The sequence below is a fragment of the Saimiri boliviensis genome, chromosome 17 (assembly GCF_048565385.1).
Source record: "Saimiri boliviensis isolate mSaiBol1 chromosome 17, mSaiBol1.pri, whole genome shotgun sequence".
In the NCBI taxonomy this organism is placed as follows: domain Eukaryota; kingdom Metazoa; phylum Chordata; class Mammalia; order Primates; family Cebidae; genus Saimiri; species Saimiri boliviensis.
The window spans coordinates 29,564,737-29,586,213 of NC_133465.1; the positions used below are offsets into that span (position 1 = coordinate 29,564,737).

Genomic DNA, 21,477 nt, shown 5'->3' on the forward strand with positions numbered 1-21,477 from the left:
ATAGTGAAACCCTAGCCGGGCGCGGTGGCTCAAGCCTGTAATCCCAGCACTTTGGGAGGCTGAGGCGGGTGGATCACGAGGTCAAGAGATCGAGACCATCCTGGTCAATATGGTGAAACCCCGTCTCTACTAAAGATACAAAAAAATTAGCTGGGCATGGTGGCACGTGCCTGTAATCCCAGCTACTCAGGAGGCTGAGGCAGGAGAATTGCTTGAACCCAGGAGGCGGAGGTTGCGGTGAGCCGAGATCGCGCCATTGCACTCCAGCCTGGGTAACAAGAGCGAAACTCCATCTCAAAAAAAAAAAAAAAAAAAAAAAAAAAAAACATAGTGAAACCCTGTCTCTACTAAAAATACAAAAAATTAGCTGGGCATGGTGGCACGTGCCTGTAATCCCAACTACTCAGGAGGCTGAGGCAGGAGAATTGCCTGAACCCAGGAGGCGGAGGTTGCGGTGAGCCGAGATCACGCCATTGCACTCCAGCCTGGGTAACAAGAGCGAAACTCCGTCTCACAAAAAAAACAAACAAAGAAAAAAAAACCCTCTCATTTTCCCATTACTACTTGAAGACTAGGGCCAAAATGCCCGTGGGTTTTTTTTGTTTTGTTTTGTTTTGTTTTGTTTTGTTTTTGCTGAGAAAGTGTAGTTTCTGTTCAAGCAGGAAAGGTTTGGATAACCCTGCCCTTTAGCCTAATGATTCAAGGATCACACAGATGAATTCCTGCTTTGGTAAATAGCTAACTGTGTGAAGCCAGCTAGAGGAGCCCCAGGCTCACTGTTCTGAGAGTGGGTGTCTACCGAGTACCAGCTTGGCCACAGACACCCCGACCCAGGCAGCACTGAAGGCATTAAGCAGATGGCCAGATAGAACAGCAAAGTGGGACTATCTGGGGCCAAACGCCTTCCAAGCTGAGAGCCTCGGGCTGACAGCAGCCGGGGCTGAGGGCCTCGAGCAGATTCTGACCCATGTAGTTATTCTCGCGGAACAGGTGAGTCTTATTAACAAACAGGTGTCCTGTGTTTTCTCACAGAACCAAGATAAACTAGGTAGGCTGCTGGTGCCTACTTACCACTAATCAAGGACAAACTACAAAGTATTCTCCACGAGGGAGCCACAGGGGCAGGTTCACACATCCTGGGCTTAAAGAATTTTTAACCGGTGTGTGGTATACATATACTATCTTGCTACTTTAGAATGCCTCGAGTAGTTTTCCACTGGGGTGGGGGGAGGGCTAGGTTTTCCTTGCCATCGTTCTTCTTAGCAAACAATATAGTCTATCATATACTCAGCATTTCTCAGCAATCATACACTCAGCATTTCTCAATAGGTGTTCCTTGAACAAAATGGCAAGTTAGGAGTTTGAGGAAGCAAGAAACAACAAAACCAACAAATGGGCCGGGCACGGTGGCTCACGCCTGCAATCCCAGCCCTTTGAGAGACTGAGGTGGGGTGGTCAGTTGAAGCCGGGAGATGGAGACAAGTCTGGCCAACATAGCAAGACCCTATCTCTAGAAAAAATTACATTCTCTAGGCATGGTGGTACACCCTGTAGTCCCAACCACTTGGGAGACTGAGGCAGTAGCATCACTTCAGCCCTAGCAGTCAAGACTTCAGTGAGCCCCTCCCAAACACCTAAGAAGTACCACTGAGTTGGAGTTTCCAGGTGGTGGGTCTTCACCGAACTTCAGGCCTCATTACTTGCTTGCCTCCTTTTCGGTGTCTGTTACTTACCAACACCTTCACATGGTAAGATAAAAAAATAAATACAAATAAGAAGTAATCCCAGCACTTTGGGAGGCCAAGGCAGGCAGATCACTTGTGTACAGTTCAGGACCAGCCTAGGCAACATGGTGAAACCCTATCACTACAAAAAATACGAAGATTAGCTGGGTGTGGTGGCACATGCTTATAGTCCGAGCTACTTGGGAGGCTGTGAGAGAATCGCTTGAGCCCGGGAGATAGAAGCTGCAGTGAACCAAGACTGCACCACTGTACTCCATCCTAGGCAACAGAATGAGACCCTGTCTCAAAATAATAATGGTAATAATAAAACAAAAACAAAAAGCCAGTGACTTAAGGGAGGTGTTAATTCAGAAGTGACAACTGAGTCCTCTGTCTCTAGCCACAGATCAGAATGCAGGAAGCATACAACTGCCTCTCAAAGTTTGAGTTCTAAGTTCTGATCTCTGATACCAAGATTGTGCTGAGCTATAACTTAATTCTCATAATTTAGTATTTTATGTATTTATACATAGATTTCCAGGGTGGCTTGGCTGGAAATGACAGTATGAAAAACACAGCATTCCAAAAAAAAAAACACAGCATCAAACTCTCTGAGAAGACACCATCACTGTTCTGAGTGGTGCTAGCCTAAGACTTGAATACTGTTAGAAGAGAGGTCTTGGCCGGGCGTGGTTGCTCACGCCTGTAATCCAAGCACTTTGGAGGCCAAGGTGGGCGGATCACCTGAGGTCAGGAGTTCAAGACCAGTCTGACCAACATGGTGAAACCCCATCTTTTTAAAAAAAAAAAAAAAGAGAGAGGTCTTGGCTGGGCGTGGTGGCCCACGCCTGTAATCCCAGCATTTGGATACTGAGGAAAGTGGATTGCTTGAGTTCAGGAGTTTGAGACCAGCCTGGGCAACATGGTGAAAACCTGTTTCTACAAAAAAATACAAAAATTAGCCAGGTATGATGGCACATGCCTGTAGGTCCAGCTACTAGAGAGGCTGAAGTGGGAGAATCACTTGAGCTTAGGAACTCAAGGCTGCAGTGAGCTATAATCACACCACTGCACTTCAGCCTGGGTGACAGAGCAAGACCCTGTCTGAAAAAAAGAAAAGCGAAAAGGTCTCAGAACAAGGAAGAGTCATCTTGGCTTTTTTTTTTTTTTTTTTTTTTTTGGAGACGGAGTTTCGCTCTTGTTACCCAGGCTGGAGTGCAATGGCGCGATCTTGGATCACCACAACCTCCGCCTCCTGGGTTCAGGCAATTCTCCTGCCTCAGCCTCCTGAGTAGCTGGGATTACAGGCACGTGCCACCATGCCCAGCTAATTTTTTGTATTTTTAGTAGAGACGGGGTTTCACCATGTTGACCAGGATGGTCTCGATCTCTCGACCTCGTGATCCACCCGCCTCAGCCTCCCAAAGTGCTGGGATTACAGGCTTGAGCCACCATGCCCGGCCCATCTTGGCTTTATACATAACCTCAGAAACTCCTCTGTACTCATCTTCCACCCAAACCTTGAAGTCTTTTCTCAGTCGGTCACCCTTAGTAATGAATGCCAAGGTATCTTCCTTTTTAAATTCATTTTGAGATGGAGTCTCACTCTGTTACCAGGTTGGAATACAATGGTGTGATATCGGCTCATTGCAACCTCTGCCTCCCAGGTTCAAGCGATTCTCCTGCCTCAGCCTCTACAGGCATGCTGGGACTATAGGCATGCACGCCACCATGCCCAGATAATTTAAAAAAAAATTTTTTTTTTTTTTTAATAAAAAAGGGTTTCACCATGTTGGTCAGGCTGGTCTTGAACTCCCGACCTCAGGTGATCCACCCCACCTTGGCCTCCAAAGTACTTGGATTACAGGCGTGAGCCACCACACCCAGCTGTCCAGCTAACTTTTGTATTTTTAGTAGAGACAGGATTTCACCATGTTGGCCAGGCTGGTCTTGATTACCTTGACCTTGTGATCTGCCCACCTCGGCCTCCCAAAGTGCTGGGATTATAGGCGTTAGCCACCGCACCTGGCCAGTATCTTCCTTTAGAGTTAGCTTTAGCATGAATTTCTCTCCCTGCTTAAACAAGCAGATACACTTGGCCACTCTAGTAGAATTTGGTAACAATGCCTATAAAAGGAGTATTTGAGATTCTTCAGTCAGGCCACAAAGGATGACACCAGAAATTGCTTTGAGTGGTTATCACAATTTGCAGAGATAAGATTGCATTCAGGAAGGCTTGGGAAGTTATACATAGGGAGTGTCCAAATACCCAGAGATGAAATGAGTGTCTGGAGAAGCAGTAAGTCCCACATCATCTGTGGGATATTCAAGCTAGACTGCCCCTTGGCACATATCATGGAGAGAACATGTGCCAAGAAATGAGGATGAACTAGATCAGATATCCAATTTCTTCTCATCTAAGGTCTGTGAATTAAATAATGCTAAGGATCTTAGTGTTTGTAACAAAACTTATGATGGGTTTCTAGGCTCAAGGATCAGAAAACCACAGACCTGACCAGGATCCAGGGAGTTGAGAGATAACATAAATTTTAATGAAAGTAACCCTGGCAAAGTGAGCAGAGTGAGTGTATGTGTGTGTCTGTGGTTTTTGTTTTTTTGTTTGTTTGAGATAAGGTCTTGCTCTGTCACCTTGGCTACAGTGCAGTGGTGCAGTCTTGGCATTCTCAACCTCCTGAGTTTAAGTGATCCTACCGCCTCAGCCTCATAAAGTGCTGGTACTCATAGGCATGAGCCACCATTCCCGGCCCAGAGTGTTTTATTTACGAAAGGGTCTTGCTTTGTCACCCAGGCTGGAGTGCAGTGGTGTGATCATGGCTCACTGCAGCCTCTACCTCCTGAGCTCAAGTGATCGTTTAAGTAGCTGGGACTACAGGTGCGCACCACCATGCCTGGCTAATTTTTGTATTTTTTGTAGAGATAGGGTTTGTTACTATGTTACTCAGGCTGATCTCGAACTCCCGGTTTCAAGGGATCTGCTCACCTCAGCCTCCCCAAAGCCTGGGATTATAGGTGTGAGTATACACCTGACCTCAGAGTATATTTTTATACTCTAATATATGCTTTAGTCGCATTTGCCCAGAGAAGCTAACATTTTGAAGGTAAAGTGATATTTCATTGAAACAATAAGACATGCGTCTCTAGTCCCTCTAGCCTTTCCTGTAATAATGCAATACCTTGTCTTAGTATTCAGCATTGTTGAACAAAAAATTTCTCTCTATTTGCCTCTGAATAGTAAACAAATCAGTCTCTTGGTAACACTGGAATGTTGTTATTTTTTAAATCTCCAGAAACAAATATATACTGTTTGTCTTCTGAAGTCCTCTGTGTACTAAGCCATGCCTGCCTGCTGTGGCGTTTAGCAGAGCCTCCCTGCATGTTCTAACCACTGGCTGTTGCTTCACTTTTGTAGATCTAGCCTCCTGTGGCCTTACACTAACCAGTGGCAGCTCTGTTTAATCAACAACGAGGCCTCCTGTTCTGGGCTAATAATTTCCCAGCAGGCTCACAATTCCCTGATCATTGATGGTACCTATAACAGAGATATTATTCAGTGGGCAATTAGTGTCTGTGTATTGATAGGATACTGAAGTAATAGTTTGGAGATATGGGTTTCAGTTCTACTTCGTCTATGACTTAAATTATTTTATGAGTAGTTCCATATAAAGACTGGGAATGTGTATAGGCCTTAATTTTTAAGGTCTGTTAGATATAATAAGATAGTTAACAGCATACAGATCCCATCCTCCAAGACTCTATTTTTCAACCAGAGCTCAAAGACCTCCATGATGAAGTGGCATCTGGTTTCAGATCACAATCTTTATTCTCTAATCAAGTATCTTGTAAGGCCAAGATGTGTTCCAGGTATTAATTGCACTGCAAAGTTGGGAAGGGCCTGGGAGAGCAGCACCTTTGAGCCTCACAGGTTGGGGTTTGGTTGCCCAATTGAGGGCAAACTCTCCCCATCCCCACCCCCATATATGTACACACACACTGATCCCATGTCATAGCTAATCAGCTTCACATCAGTTTTGCTTAAAAACCATCTGCATTTCTATTTCTTATAGATGAAGGTCAGAGAGGATATGACTTTTAATATCTCACAGTTAGTGACGGGGCTAAGACCATACCCAAATTAGTGCTCTTTATGCCATACATTTTCCCTTTTTTTTTTTTTTTTTTTTTAATGGGATCCAGGGTAAATTATTTGCCTTTTCCTACCTAATCACTGTCTGGGATGATTCTAAATAATGTCCATTTTGGACTCCAAAATGTAAAGGATTTTAACAAAAAGTTGGGGGGAAGGGTGCAGGCAATCTCTTTTCGAGGTGCTGGAGTGCACAACTGCCTGTGGGGAGCCATGCACATTATCTATAAATGGCAACCTCTCAAATTCACTGAACAGCCTGCATAAAGCTAACACCTTCAGCAGCCTTCTCTCCCTGTATCCGTTAAGAACAAAGATCTGAAAATAGGGTAGCAAAAGGTAAAGTTGTTAGTTGCCCAGGACACATACAGGAAGACCCTGATTCTGCAGCTGGCGTCATGTGATGTAGGTGATAGCAGAGGGGCTATGAAGCTAGCCAAACATCTTTTTTTTTTTTTTTTTTTTTTTTTTTTTTTTTTTGAGACAGAGTTTCAGTCCTGTTACCCAGGCTGGAGTGCAATGGCGCAATCTCGGCTCACCGCAACCTCCGCCTCCTGGGTTCAGGCAATTCTCCTGCCTCAGCCTCCTGAGTAGCTGGATTACAGGCACGCGCCACCATGCCCAGCTAATTTTTTTTTTTTTTTGTATTTTTTTTTTTAGTAGAGACGGGGGTTCACCACTTTGACCAGGATGGTCTCGATCTCTTGACCTCGTGATCCACCCGCCTCGGCCTCCCAAAGTGCTGGGATTACAGGCTTGAGCCACCGCGCCCGGCCTCTTTTTTTTTTTTTTTTTTTTTTTGAAAGAGACAACAAAGGAATCTCTTTGTTGCCGAGACTGGAGTGGAGTGGCATGATCTCAGCTCACTGCAACCTCTGCCTCCTGGGTTCAGTGAGTTTCCTGCCTCAGCTCCCAAAGTAGCTGCTATACTATAGGCACATACCACCACACCCAGCTAATTTGTGTATTTTTGTAGACAGGGAGACAGGGTTTCTTTTTTTTCTTTTGAGATGGAGTCTTGCTTTGTTGCCCAGGCTGGAGTGCAGTGGCATGATCTCGGCTCACTGTAACCTCCTGTCTCAGCCTCCCAAGTAGCTGGGATTATAGGCACCCACCACCACACCTGGCTAATTTTTGTATTTTTAGTAGAGACGGGGTTTCACCATGTTGGCCAGGCTTGAACTCCTGTCGTCAAGTGATTCACCCACCTCAGCCTCCCAAAATGCTGGGATTACAGGTGTGAACCATCTCACCGAGTGAAATCTTGTCTTTTAATCCCATTGAGTTACTCTAAATTCAGGTGGGTATATTGAAAATACTGGAGATGAGGCCTGGGATCTAATCCTGCCTCTATAAGGCAAAGGCTACCTCTGTCACCCAGGCTGGAATGTAGTGGCATGATCACAGCTTACTGCAGCCTCAACCTTCCAGGGTCAAGTGATGCTCCCACCTCAGCCTCCCAAGTAGCTAGGAATACAGTGATGTGCCACCATGCTCAGCTAATATTTTTATTACTTTTTGTAGACTATGTTCCCTAGGCTGGTCTTTAACTCCCAGTCTCAAGCAATCCTTCCGTGTCAGCCTCTCAAAGTGGTAGGAAGGCAGGTATGAGCCACTGCACCTCGCTGCCACACAGCTATTTGAGGCAAGCAAATCAAACACTATATAAATCCTAATTCCAAGATAGTTCAATATCAATACTCTAAGAGTGAAAAAACTAACTTTTCTAAGTCTTTTCAATATGGTAGGTAAACTATACTTTCAAAAATGGCACTTCAAAGAATACAAAAGAAAAAAAATGGCACTTCAAATACCAGGAAAAAAAAAAAAAAAGGCACTTAAAACTATTTTCTTGGCTGGGTGTGGTGGCTCACGCCTGTAATCTCAGCAGTTTGGGAGGCCCAGGCAGGTGGATTATCTGAGGTCAGGAGTTCAAGACCAGCCTGGCCAAGATGGATAAACCCCCATCTCTACTAAAAATACAAAAATTAGGCTGGGTGCAGTGGCGTATGCCTGTAATCCCAGCACTTTGGGAGGCCAAGGCAGGTAGATCATGAGGTCAGGAGTTCGAGACCAGCCTGGCCAACATGGTGAAACCCCACCTCTCCTAAAAATACCAAGAAAATTAGCCAGGTGCAATGGCACACACCTGTAGTCCCAGCTACTTAGGAGGCTGAGGCAGAATAGCTTGAACCCAGAAGGCAGAGGATGGACTGAGCCAAGATCATGTCATGGCACTCCAGCCTGGGCAACAGAACAAGACTCCATCTCAAAAATAAATAAATAAATAAAATAAAATTATATAAATTAGCTGGCACACACCTGTAATCCCAGCTACTTCGGAGGCCAGGGCATAAGAATTGCTTGAACCTGGGAGGTGGAGGTTGTAAGCCAAGATCATGCCACCGTACTCCAGCCGCCTGGGTGACAGACTGTCTCAAAAATATATACATTATTTTTTTGAGATTAAGTCTTGCTCTGTCACCCAGACTATAGTTGCCCAACCATGGATCACTGCAACCTCTGCCTCCCAGGTTCAAGTGATTCTCCTGCCTCAGCCTCCCAAGTAGCTGGGATTACAGGCAACCACCACCATGCCTTGCTAATTTTTGTATTTTTAATAGAGATGGGGTTTCACCATGTTGGTCTGGCTGATCTCAAACCCCTGACCTCAGGTGATCTGCCTGCCTGAGCCTCCCAAAGTGTTGGGATTACAGGCATGAGCCACCACACCTGGCCCTATTTTCTTTTTGAATTAAAAAACGTAAGTCCCAGTTTCCCCTTCTGAATTAGCTTCTGACCAAAAACATACCAGTGTTTTAAACAGGACTTGATTAGATAACCATCTGCCCCCATATAGGGCTAAAATGTGATGATTTTCAAATCTAGGAAGATAAGCCCAAATAAGACTACCTTTTAAAGCTTTGTGTAAGACTTAAGAGAACTGCTTACATTTATGACTCCATGTATTGAAGTTGTAGTTATGCAGATCACAAGGTAGAAATAAAACTTAAGAACTTGCATCAAGTAGTCAGAATTTAAACTAGAATAATCTCACACCCAGAACACAATAGGCCACTTCACTCTGGGTGGACAGAAGGCAAGGCAATTATTAGACCAGAGGGTTTGTCTTTTTTTTTTTCGAGACAAGAGTCTTGCTCTGTTGCCCAGACTGGAGTGCAATGGCGTGATCTTGGCTCACTGGAACCTCTGCTCATGCAACCTCCACCTCCTGGGTTCAAGCGATTCTCCTGCCTCAGACTTCCAAGTAGCTGGGATTACAGATGCCTGCCACCACACCCGGCTGATTTTTTCAGTTTTAGTAGAGACAGGGTTTTGCCATGCTGGCCAGGCTGGTCTTGAACTCCTGACCTCAGGTGATCCACCCACCTCAGCCTCCCAAAGTGCTGTGATTAACCGCTCCTAGCTGAGGGCTTATGTCTTTATTAGATGGTATACTCTTTTTTTTTTTTTTTTTTTTTTTTTGAGACGGAGTTTCGCTCTTGTTACCCAGGCTGGAGTGCAATGGCGCGATCTCGGCTCACCGCAACCTCCGCCTCCTGGGCTCAGGCAATTCTCCTGCCTCAGCCTCCTGAGTAGCTGGGATTACAGGCACGAGCCACCATGCCCAGCTAATTTTTTGTATTTTTAGTAGAGACGGGGTTTCACCATGTTGACCAGGATGGTCTCGATCTCTCGACCTCGTGATCCACCCGCCTCGGCTTCCCAAAGTGCTGGGATTACAGGCTTGAGCCACCGCGCCCGGCGCTAGATGGTATACTCTTTATCATTTGAGTGGTAATTCCATTTTTGGAACCCCAACATCCAGCACACTGCCTGAGGTTCAGTAATTATCCAATAGTCACTCAATAGAAATATACTTTATCTTCATGGGAATATAATTGCCTTAAAAAACTGGACGGACACCGTGTACTAAAATTACTTTATTACAGTTGATTTTTTTAAACATTTCCTTTGCTATGATACAAAGGATACTTACAAACAAAATATTACATATGACCTTGTTTTCGCTCTTATGTTCTGACAACTTGGTAACAGCTTTAAATGCACAATCTATACAATTAATACAGGTTATATATGAACTATAAGGTATGCTGAACCAGAAGAATACTGACAATATACTGTACAATAAGCCTTACCAGTTAGTGCTGTGGACCATTTATACCAAAAGGAAAATGCACATCTGTACAGTCACCTTTACCAGCTGGTGCTGACAGAGAGGGAGAGGCTTCTTCCCCAATGCAACCCTTGATAAGCCTCCACTGTAAGCGTCTGTTTGGTCCAAAACTCGAGAGGACAGTGTATATTTAAAATTAGTTATTGGTAAAGTGGTAGAACATCACACTTTCAACATGATAATCTCTCAAAAAAAAATATCAGTCCCAGTTTTAAAAGACCACAAGTTTTTTGTCCACTATCAAAATCCTATAGGCTCAAGGGCTTTGGGAGATGAGAAGATGAAGGCTGCCAAAAAAGGAGGCAAGAAACCAAGCCAAAATCTAGGTCTTGCAAAATCATCATTTTTCCCTTCACCAAAGGGAACTAGAAATGTACAAATTCATTGATGAACCTCAATGATAGCATATCGGTTAGCTGATAACCCTCATTTTATCTGGACCCCTGACTTGTGGGAATAACTGAAAAAGATTGTGGATAATAGATACCACTTTTAGAAAAGAACCTCTTGCTTAGTTAACATATTCCCCTTAGCCACCAGAGCTGGTCCTGGGCTATTACAGGTGTGCATTCATCTCTCAATGGTCTACTCAGAAATGATAAGGTTACAGCTTTTTTTCTTTTCTTTTTCCTTTTTTTTTTTTTAAATAAAAAAGCAATTGACAGAAGCATTTTCTTTTTTTTAGGTAAATAGCAAAAATAAAAATAAAAACCAACCCTGGCATTTGCACAAATAATGCAAATGGAGTGATATGGCCTTTAAGGAAGGGGTTAGTAGAAAGGAAGAGGGAAGTGAAGAAAATCCAGATAAAATGATGTACTAATTTTTCTTTTAAAAAATTTCTACATGTGCAAAAAAAAATCATGCTGTTTGAGGAAAACGAAGGGAAATGAGTACATAAAACTAAGAAACATAAATATGTTTGGGTGACTGGTAAAAGTAGAAACCAACCTGGGTTATAAAAAGGATTATACATTCAAGATGCTCTTAAACCCAGTGGGATAACTTATGTTAAAACTGTGTTAATAGTTACGTTAAAAATCTCAAGTTTGTTTTTAAATCTTCACGATACAAGCAAAGCTGTTTTAAAATATACACTATACATATTCTCATAGTCTCTTTGACCTCATTAATGCGCATTAGGCTTTTTCATATACTAAAACAAAGGGGTTCTGAAAGCTAAATTGCTCATAGTAACCCATCCATTATTTAAATGGTTGTCTTAAGTTTTAAGTGGGTTAAAAAACTTTAGCAGACTTACATAAATAGGATTTAGCAACACAAGTGTTAATTTAAAAAACTCTAAAGCATTTACAAATTATCAGATTGGAACAGTCTGGGAAAGTTATGTGCACTATACTTTAAAATGTTATTTACATCAGACCATTGCTTTTGCAAAAGTTTCCCTAAAAAAAACAAAACAAAACAAAACAAAACAATTTAGGGAATTAACCTGTTCTAGCAGAGAAGGATCATAAAAGGAAAGGTAAAATAAGAACAAAATTATCTTCTAATAGAAACCCCACACACATCCTTCTCTTTTCTTGGATTTTACCCTATGAAGCCACCTGCAACTCCTAATAGGCTCATAATAAGGTGTCAAGATCTGATAAAATACCTTTTCAGATAAATTACTGGCCTTAAAAGGACTTTTTTTTTTTTTTTTAAATGTTTTCCCACCTTGTGTCTCTGGCTTGGATTATTCTTGGACACATGTAATTAATTGGAGGGGCACTCCTAAGTAGGCACAACTCCCATTTAATGTTGAATAAAAGGCATAAAATGCTATTAGGAAGGGTGGTGGTTTCTTTGATATTATGAAATGCAAAGAAGGACAGTAGCACATTTGGAATGGGAACCAAAAGAGAGCTGTGTGGCAATACAGCAGGACAGCTAACATCTCGATAAGTTATATATATACTTGTCTGTGACAAAGGAAAAGGGGTTAGGAGAGTTCCAATAGCCCCTGGGTTTTCAGATACGTGCCAAATGGTCACATAGACCACCCAGAATCTGCAAATGTTGGGCAGTTACATCCTTTAAAGTCATATAATTCACTCCATGACCATGTGCAATTTATGGTAACAATGTTCATGCCTGGGCAATGTATTTGGGGCTCAGAAAAAGCAAAATGTGCCACTGAAACCTGTTCTCTATATAACTGGTCTTCATGCTTTCAAGTGGCCCTAATATACCCTGGATATTAAGCCAAGCCATGCAAAAGCAAAGAGTACACACTTGTCATTAACACTGGTATCTCATTTCTAAACCACTGACCTCAGAGTTGCCATAGAAACATATTAACACGAGTACTGAAAGCATACAACCGAAGGTTCATGGATTTCTAAGAAATGCATTTCCCTTGTCTATGTTCACCAGCCTTTAATACTTTGGCTACAAGGCATATCAGAGAAAAGGAGGTTAAGTTGGGTAATGACAAAAGAACATATGTAACTCTGGAAATAGGAAAAATGTTCCAGAAATGGGATCAATGTGCCAGCAATAAGCATAGTTCATTTCATTTGAAAATTCAGTTAAAGAGCCCAATAAACAGTTCCAAACCATAATGTTATCACCTGCATAATTTACATAAACATTAAAACACTTGCACTTTATAGACAAAACACACTTTGTAAACATGGCCACTGGGGGAGAGAGGCTCCCTACCTCATTCATGATTGAGGACATGTGATCATTTATATTAAAGTTATTTCACTGCAAAAGATTTCAAACCTGACCAATGATTAAGCTTCATTTCCCCCTGTTTAACAACATTTAAATATTCTAAAAATGTCACCTAGGATGGTTTCAGGGTTAGATGCTAGGACCACAACTGTATGACAGCAACTTCTCTCTAGCTGGCACAGACCTATAAACTTTAGTACAAAAACAAAAAATACAGAAACTAGGTCAATTTGTTAGCTACATATTTACAGATAATTACATGATTTTTCACTCACAACTGCTAAATGCTATGAGTGAAAGAAAACTGTGCAGGTTGAATTACCCGTACTTTGGGGAAAATTCTGGGCATCAAGATACCCTTTTTCATTCATTCAGAAGTCTCATCCACTTTTTCATAACAAACTACCTACAGATGTTCAGATTAGTATATCCAGTGGGCATCCTGGTGTTTCAGTGAGAATTAACCTTTTTCTCTATTTAAAGAATTCTTGTATATTTCAAAACAAAACAATCACACAGACATATACACAAAAAAACCAACTCTGAAACTTCAAAAAGTTTAGATTGCTGGGAAACAGTTAACAGTGATGGTGACATAGTAAATGGCTCCCCAGTTTTAATTCTCTGCCTTTATTTTCTTTAAAGGATATCTATCTTTGGGTGGGTAGGAAGTGCAAGTTTAAGAAACCCACAACAGGCAGATAAGGTGTATACTAATTTACATATTTCTTATGATCTAAAGATTACCATTAAGCCAAATGGGGTCTCTTCCCTTGTACGAGTGAAATTTTGGAAATCTGAATACAAACAAGGAGGAAAACATTAGTCAACATGACCTTAAGGGACTACCAGAATTCAGCAGAAAATATAAATGCAAATAAAGGAAGAGTTCTCAGCTTCACTTTCTTTTTCTAGACTGTTTAATAAAACTTCTTTACAAATTAATAGTAACTTCCAATGTAGACTTATTGTAGTGATTTCATAAAAGTGCAGACAACATAACCAGACACAGCAAAACAGACTTCAATCAGTAGTCCTTGCATACAAGAGGCAAGTCTGCTCAGGTGTACAGCCAACTCTTCATCTTTTAAGGAATCTGAGGATGGGAAATTTCCAGTTCTTAAAAACTAAGAGTGAGTGAATCTCTTTTAAAAGGCAATGCTACAACCTGGTTGGGGGCATTATCAAGTTAGATGTGGGAAAACAAAATAGAGAATTTCTTTTCTTCAAAAATGGTCTGTATTTTGGTAAAAAGCTCAAAGATGCCAGCCCAAGTTTTGACATTGCTCCTAGAGATGGCTCTTTTCTAGGATATGAGAACCTCTTCTTCCATCCTTATAGGAAATTCAGACTTACATACCTTAAATATATTATTTTTTGACTTGAACAGGACACTTCACATTGTGAGCACAGGACAAAATGCAGGACCATATAAATCTCCAAGGAAAGAGTTAATGTGTTGGCCAAATCTATACTTGAACAGTAGTGGCTCAGAAGTGGTGGAAGGTGCACAAAGAAATTATTAGCAAGCAAGAAGAGGCAGGTAAAGGGAGAAAGCCCCTCACCCAATATCAAATCCTTCTCTCCCAGTGGCCATTTCCTGTTGATTTTACAGTTTAGGAGAATCTTAGATGCTTTAGCAGTAATTCCTTTCTTGGCTGTTTTGATCCTCAGCAAAATTGTAATTATTAGTATTAATGGAGTAAAGAATAAGAGGATCAATGATATCACTACTAAGAAATACATACAGAAAGCACATAAAAATTGTGTGATTTATTTTTTTTTTTTTAAATCATCTTTGCAGAGGAATCACCACCAGTGTTCTTACTTTCCATGGTTCATTTCTCTCTGCATTACTTATCTTTTATTGGATCACAATACAAACTCATAGAAACACTAACTGGCTCCTTCCCCAGCACCATTTTACTGCATTGCAACTTATGATTCCAAATTTTACATAACATCCTCTCCATTCACACAAGTGCTAAGAGGGGATTAAAAAAGAAAAAATTGCATCTAATGACCACCTTCTCACAAATATCAACGCAGAGTACTCATTCTTAAGAAACACATGCATTCTTGCCTTAACTGAGGACTGAAATAACAAAACCAAACAAAAATAACAGAACTTTAAGTGCCCTGATGGAAATGTACAGTATGAGTTACATCCATCCATCTATCTATACACACATATAGACACTCATATGTATATACAATATATACATACAAATGATAATAGCTATACCAAAAATGTGCATATTTAACACAGTTTTAAAAAGCCAGTAGATCATGGTATAATACAATTTATTTCCACAAGTGAATGGCACAAATGGAGAAATGCAAAGGAGGTGTTTCAAGTACAATGAAGTCATTTTTCACAGGTGAAAATAAATAGTATTATTCCAGTGTCCAACACAATGTATTCTATAAAAGTTTAAAATGCCAGACATTTAGTACTTACAGAAATAGTTACTAAAGTCTGTTTTATGGTCTGAAGAAGACACTCATAGAGTTTTCAATTTTTGAAAAGGGGATGAGAAAAAAAATTGTTGGAAGTAGGAGGGAGTGTCCAGGATAGTTTCTTTAGTGTACTGAATGTTTACCTGATGTCTAGGCAACCAAAAATCATAATGACTATGCTAAAAAGTTCCGTTTACCAATAAATCCTTGACCTGGAGTACTAAGTATATTACAATAGTGTATGTGTGGCTTCAAATGCAGGATTCTTTATCTCTAGGTATTGAAATGGCTATTAAGAATTGCAGCTCGGAAAATATTAACACATTTTTCAGATAACATTATACAAATAAAAATACTTCTGGATACTAGAATTTGGGGTTAGAGCTGACTTCAATTAGGGGAGGAAAAATATGTGCAAAGGGAAGGGAGCTCAATTTGGAATAATATATTTCAAAGTATGCAGCTCTGCATTTTTAAAATGCTAACCAAAAAAATGGGAGATAGAGTGACCCCAAGGAACTTTTTACAGCCAGCCTCTGGATACCAGATAAAGCATTTACAACTTCTGATATGCTAGACAAATGTTCCATACTTTTAATTTTCTTAAACACATATATAGTGAGTGAACACCAACACTGGGAAGGAGGTAGTGTTAATTTGATCAAATATTGATATTTGCACAGATTCAGAAAGTGCTTGCTCTTTCTCTAGGGTATCTCAAAACCTTTCCAATTTTTCTGCTATAAGCTTTACTCTGTGATGGTTCCTACTACGTATGAGATTCCTCAGAAGCTAGATCTCACAAACATAAACCAATTAATTTGAATCATTTTTGCAAACTATATATACTTTAACTTAATAGTAAAATCCAGGTATAGTCATCACCTACATGTAAAACTGGTGGCCAATTAAGTGAGATGCAAAACCCTACTTGATAAACATTTGGAGTCAGTATTAAATCAGGCTTTTTGTAAGTACTTGTGATCTGAATGAATTCAGTAACCCAATTTGACTTATTTAAGTCCACAAGTGGACTTTAAAATGTACCATCAGTAGCATTGTGGGTTTGAAAAGTTTTGTATGCAAAACTGATCTGCTTCCCTATTCCACCCAGTAGGGCAGAGGAGCCAGATCTATGAATAATGTTTAAGGGTATCAAATTCCATTATATTTTTGACATTGTACTAAATTCTAAAGCTCTTATTTTACACCAAATAGGTAGATTTCTCAATTTGTTGAAAACACTACAATACCTGAATGCAAAAAAGATACTGAGACAACTAAAAGCCCCTTTCATTAATATGACAAGTACATGTCATGTTTACCTAAACACTCGTGACCTGGAGCATGGCTGAAAGGACAGCACATCAGCGTGCTTCTTCAAACACTGCCTAAAATTTTGTGTGAACTCTATGGTGATCTTGGTTTTAAAAATATTTACATTAAAACATTAGTTATCTTCCAGTTTCCCTAAAATGAATCCTCAGAAACTCCTACAGGTGAGGATTCATGGTGATTCGACTGACATACCTGGGGAAGACTTAAAATTTGGTTGAGCAAACCAGGACTTCAACAGCGATAGACTGATTAACTAATTGGTCATTAGTTTGGTTTAGGCAAAGAGTGTCATTGAGAGGGACTTAGAGAGTTCTACCTTGGAGCCCCTGACAATAGGAAAAGCAGGATCCAGAGTTAGCAGCAAGGATTCTTCAAGACAACTTGGAAGGGAGCAGGACAATAATTCAAAAGAAACTCTGATTTGTCACTGAAAAGGATATTTTTCTTCAAGTCTTACAGCTTCCTACCCACCTCCAACTCAATTTCTATATAAGAAATGGAAAACCAAGAAAACTGACTTTTTAGCATTGGGTTCATCCTTCATTGTACAACAAAACATAACGAAACAAAACATGTGCCCCCTGAAAAACAGTTAGCTTTTGTCAAGAGATTCCCTGACCACTATAACTTACTTTTACCCTTTTTTTTAATTGGCCAAACTTCCTAGTTCCTTTTCAGTAGTACTTTAGCACTGGGCTTGAGACTTGTTAAAGTGGTGTTTCCTATTGTGTGGTGTTAACATGATGCCAAATGGTCACTAAGTCTCAATGAACTAGAAGTTTGTTAAGTAATGCAGCAACGAAAACAGCAATTAAAAACAGAGGACCTGCACATGCAGCAAAATCTACAGTGGTGATGAGGATCAGTCAGCAGCTGGTAAAGTCACTGGCTCAGTGACTCTTGGTTCACTGTGGCAACTAAACATTTAAATAATTGGCTATTCTACTTGTAAACAGAAAATTCCATAAGCCAAAAGGAGATAATAATCATGTTTATGTAGTGTGGTAAGAATTTCAATAGATGGCAATTTGCAAATATGGCATCATTCAAATACCTCTGGCATTTGATTTGTATTGGCTATATGTCTTTGTTTTTGTACAAACAAAGTAAAAGTACTGTTTGGGGTCTTGGGCATTATAGAGCTTAGCTAGGATGAGCTATCACAGTATAAGCAACAAAACGTCAGGACATGTAAGCTTCATCTCCTCACTCTGCTGCGGGACATACCCACCATATGAAATTTTAGGGCCCCTTTACCCTTCTAGTCTTCCCCGTTGAAGGCTCACAGGTTTGTTAATGTAATCCCCACATAACTTGTCATCTCCTTAAGTACCCCCATCTCAGTGAAATACAAAGAAGGCACAACTAAATGGACAAAAATCACTCACAAGCTTATGACGCATTCAGGAAAAAAAAACCTAATTTGTTTTCTACTCTGAAAAAGTCAATGCAGTCCTTTAGTGTTTACGGATTTCTGCTTTTTTTTAGTCCAAATGAGGCTGAGAAGTCAGATCAACTTAATAACAAATAAATACATTGGTGAGGGGATGCAGGTGTGTACCAGTAATAACTTATTTCAACATATGCTGCCTGCTGTGAGTGGCTCATAAGAATCTGGGATATGGAGAAAGGCTTTAGATTTTTTCAGAAACTCCTTAGGGTACAGACACCCAAAAGTGATGACTGAAGCCACTTTGCTCCGTTTTGTTTTTGCAGTGTTCAGAAAATATCCCCTTATCTAGCCAATTCTCACCACATGCATAATATATGTGTGTGTGTATATATATATATGCACGTATACACACATACACATACACATTTATTTTAATATCAATTCCACTTTTCAAAATTTCCCCAAAAGTTAAAAAAACAAACCCGGCAGCCAAGTACTATGACATCCCAATTAGTAAACACAAAACAGAACGCTTTACAAAAATGAATAAAATATACCATATGCACTCAGCTTCCACACTGTAGTACCCAAGTGAGGAGGCTGCTGTGACGATGTCTGTAGGCAGTTTCTTTTGGCAGACAGCTCCAGCGGAATTGCCACTCTCAATTATTAAGTTATGTATAAGACATGTGTGACCCATTGGATATTTGTGAAGTGACACTCGTGCTTCTGCTCATGCCCTGCTCCGTCCGTCCCCCAGAAGCTGTCCGCCTCAGAGCCTGGGGGCTATTGCGGACTCCCATACTGCTACCTCGAGGTACCCCTTGCATTGGCCCTGAGGGGTGACCCCATGGCTGGGGTCCACCTTGCATTGGATGGCCCCAAGCTTGTGGTGGGCCACCAATGGGATGACCCCAGTGAGGTCCTGGACCCCCAGTAGGGTTATGTGACCAACCAGAAGCTCCTGGGTAGCTGTGGCTGAATGCCTCAGGGGAGAGGTTAGAAAGGACCATATTACTAAAACCTAGTCTCATGCTTTCAGAGTCAAAAGCTTCAATTTCTCTGGCTTGACGTTCCAACAGGCTTCGTATTCGTTCTGTGCGCTCATTTTGCAAAGCCAACATCTCTTCTTCAATCTGTAGAAGGGTGGACAAAAAAGCCAATTTATTTTTTTAAAGTCTATAAATAAAGGAATCAATTATTTAGCTTTGAAGTGGCTATTTTATGGATGTGTATTTGTCCACGAGTTTCAAATTTTATTAAATTTTTTTTTCCTTTATTAAAAATTTAAGTTTTTATATATTCAGGGAGTACAACTGCAGATTTTTTTACATGCATATATTGTATAGTGGTGAAGTCTGGGCTTTTAGTGCACCCATAACTTGACTAGGGAACAATATACCCAATAGGTAATTTTTCAACCCTCACTCATCTCCCACGCTCCCACCTCCTGTAGTCTCCCCAGTTTCTATTATTTGACGCTATAGATATACATTTAAAAAATCAAAAGAGATGTCCCTTAGGAATCCGCGTAATTTATATTTTTAAAATGTGTAAAATGAAGTTCTTTATTTTTATTTTCACTTTTTTTTGTTTTTAAATAGAGACAGTGTTTCATCATGCTGGTCAGGCTGGTCTTAAACTCCTGACCTCCGGTGATCCACCCGCCGCCTCGGCCTCCCAAAGTGCTGGGATTATAGGCGTGAGCCACCCCGCCCGGCCTAAAATGAAGTTCTTTTTATGTTTTTTGTTTTTTTTTGAGACAGAGTCTCACTCGGTCACACGGGTTGGAGCTCAGTGTCACTATCTTGGCTCACTGCAACCTCCGCAAACCTCATTCAAGTGATTCTCTAGCCTCAGCCTCCCAAGCAGCTAGGATTACAGGCGTGTGCCACTGCATCGGCTACTTTTTGTATTTTTAGTAAAGATGGGGTTTCATTGTTGGCCAGGCTGATCTCAAACTGCTGACCTCAGATGATCCGTCCATCTCAGCCTCCCAAAGTGCTGGGATTGGGGATTTGAGATAATACGGGAAATTTAGACATGCATTTTTTTTGGGGGGGGGGATGGAGTCTTGCTCTGTCACCCAGGCTAGAGTGCAGTGGCATGATCTCGGCTCACTGCAACCACCATCCCCCAGGTTCAAGTAATTCTCCTGCTTCAGCCTCCCAAGTAGCTGGGAATATAGGTGCGAAATACTGTGCCCGGCTAATTTTTCTATTTTTAGTAGAGACGGGGTTTCACCATGTTGGCCAGGCTGGCTTCTAACTCCTGACCTCGTGATCCGCCCACCTCGGCCTTCCAAAATGCCGGGATTACAGGTGTGAGCCACCATGCCCAGCCTAGACATGCATTTAAAAATTATTACTAATCCTTGGCAGAGGTGGGCGGATCACAAGGTCAGGTTTCACCACGTTGCCCAGGATGGTCTCAAATTCCTGAGCATATACCTCTAATCAAAGTGCTGGGATTAGAGGAATCAGCCACTGCACCCACCCCCAAATGTTCTTTTTTTTTTTGAGACGGAATTTCACTCTTGTTACCCAGGCTGGAGTGCAAAGGCGTCATCTCAGCTCACTGCAACCTCCGTCTCCTGGGTTCAGGCAATTCTCCTGCCTCAGCCTCCTGAGTAGCTGGGATTATAGGCACGCACCACCATGCCCAGCTAATTTTTTGTATTTTTAGTAGAGATAGGGTTTCACATGTTGACCAGGATGGTCTCGATCTCTTGACCTTGTGATCCACCTGCCTCGGCCTCCCAAAGTGCTGGGATTACAGGCGTGAGCCACCACGCCCGGCCAAATGTTCTTACTTAAAAACACTACTAACCATGATGTTGATACTAAGTGAAATCTTAAGAGAAAATTAAATGAGATGATAAAAAAAGGTCATTTATACTCTGGAAATACTACTTTAGGTGTGTGTGTGTGTATTTTACATAGAATTTAACATTTAATAGTTGTATTGTTAACTAAAAATTTAATGTAAACGAAGGATGAGAAAAGTTGAAATAAGACTTCATGCACATGTGAGGCTCGTCTGTGTCTCAACCTAAATGAACAATTTTTGGTTCACTTGCAGGTTACAGCAATCTTCAAACAGAATGGTTTTTTCACTTAGAATCATCTAACATTCACTCCAGTTCCATTTCTACTTATTTTCAGATGTCTCCCTCTGATCTGTAGGTACAACCAGCAAGCATAAAGTACAGAAATTACAGCTTTTAGGATTTTACAAAGTTTTTGTAGAGAGGGTACAGGGTCTTAGTGATTGCTAATTGACCCCAGCCTGCCTTGTAGTCACATACTTCGCTTGAAAGGCAAAATATCTGCCACAAAAACCAAGTAATATCTTGAAGTACTATAGATGTATCATCTTATTGTTCTTTTATTCCTTCAAATACTAATTGTATGCATTAATAAAACCATATTTTAAAAAAGAAACAAAAAAAATCTATCATATTAACATAGCCATTACAACATTACTTCAAGTAGAATTTGCCTTTTAAAATTTT

The 21,477-nt window shown here is 40.9% G+C and overlaps 1 protein-coding gene across 3 annotated transcripts in view; it reads right to left on the reverse strand.

Annotated features, from left to right (window-relative positions):
- Positions 1-9,815: 9,815 nt before the first annotated feature.
- The window catches only part of TAOK1 (TAO kinase 1), a 171,517-nt gene continuing 159,855 nt past the window's right edge, over positions 9,816-21,477 (reverse strand). For all 3 annotated transcript variants that reach the window (XM_074388433.1, XM_039476870.2, XM_074388432.1), the window contains exon 20: positions 9,816-19,099. In XM_074388433.1, the coding sequence (XP_074244534.1) occupies positions 18,638-19,099 (462 nt within the window). In that variant the 3' untranslated portion in view covers positions 9,816-18,637. The remainder of the gene's footprint in view (positions 19,100-21,477) is intronic.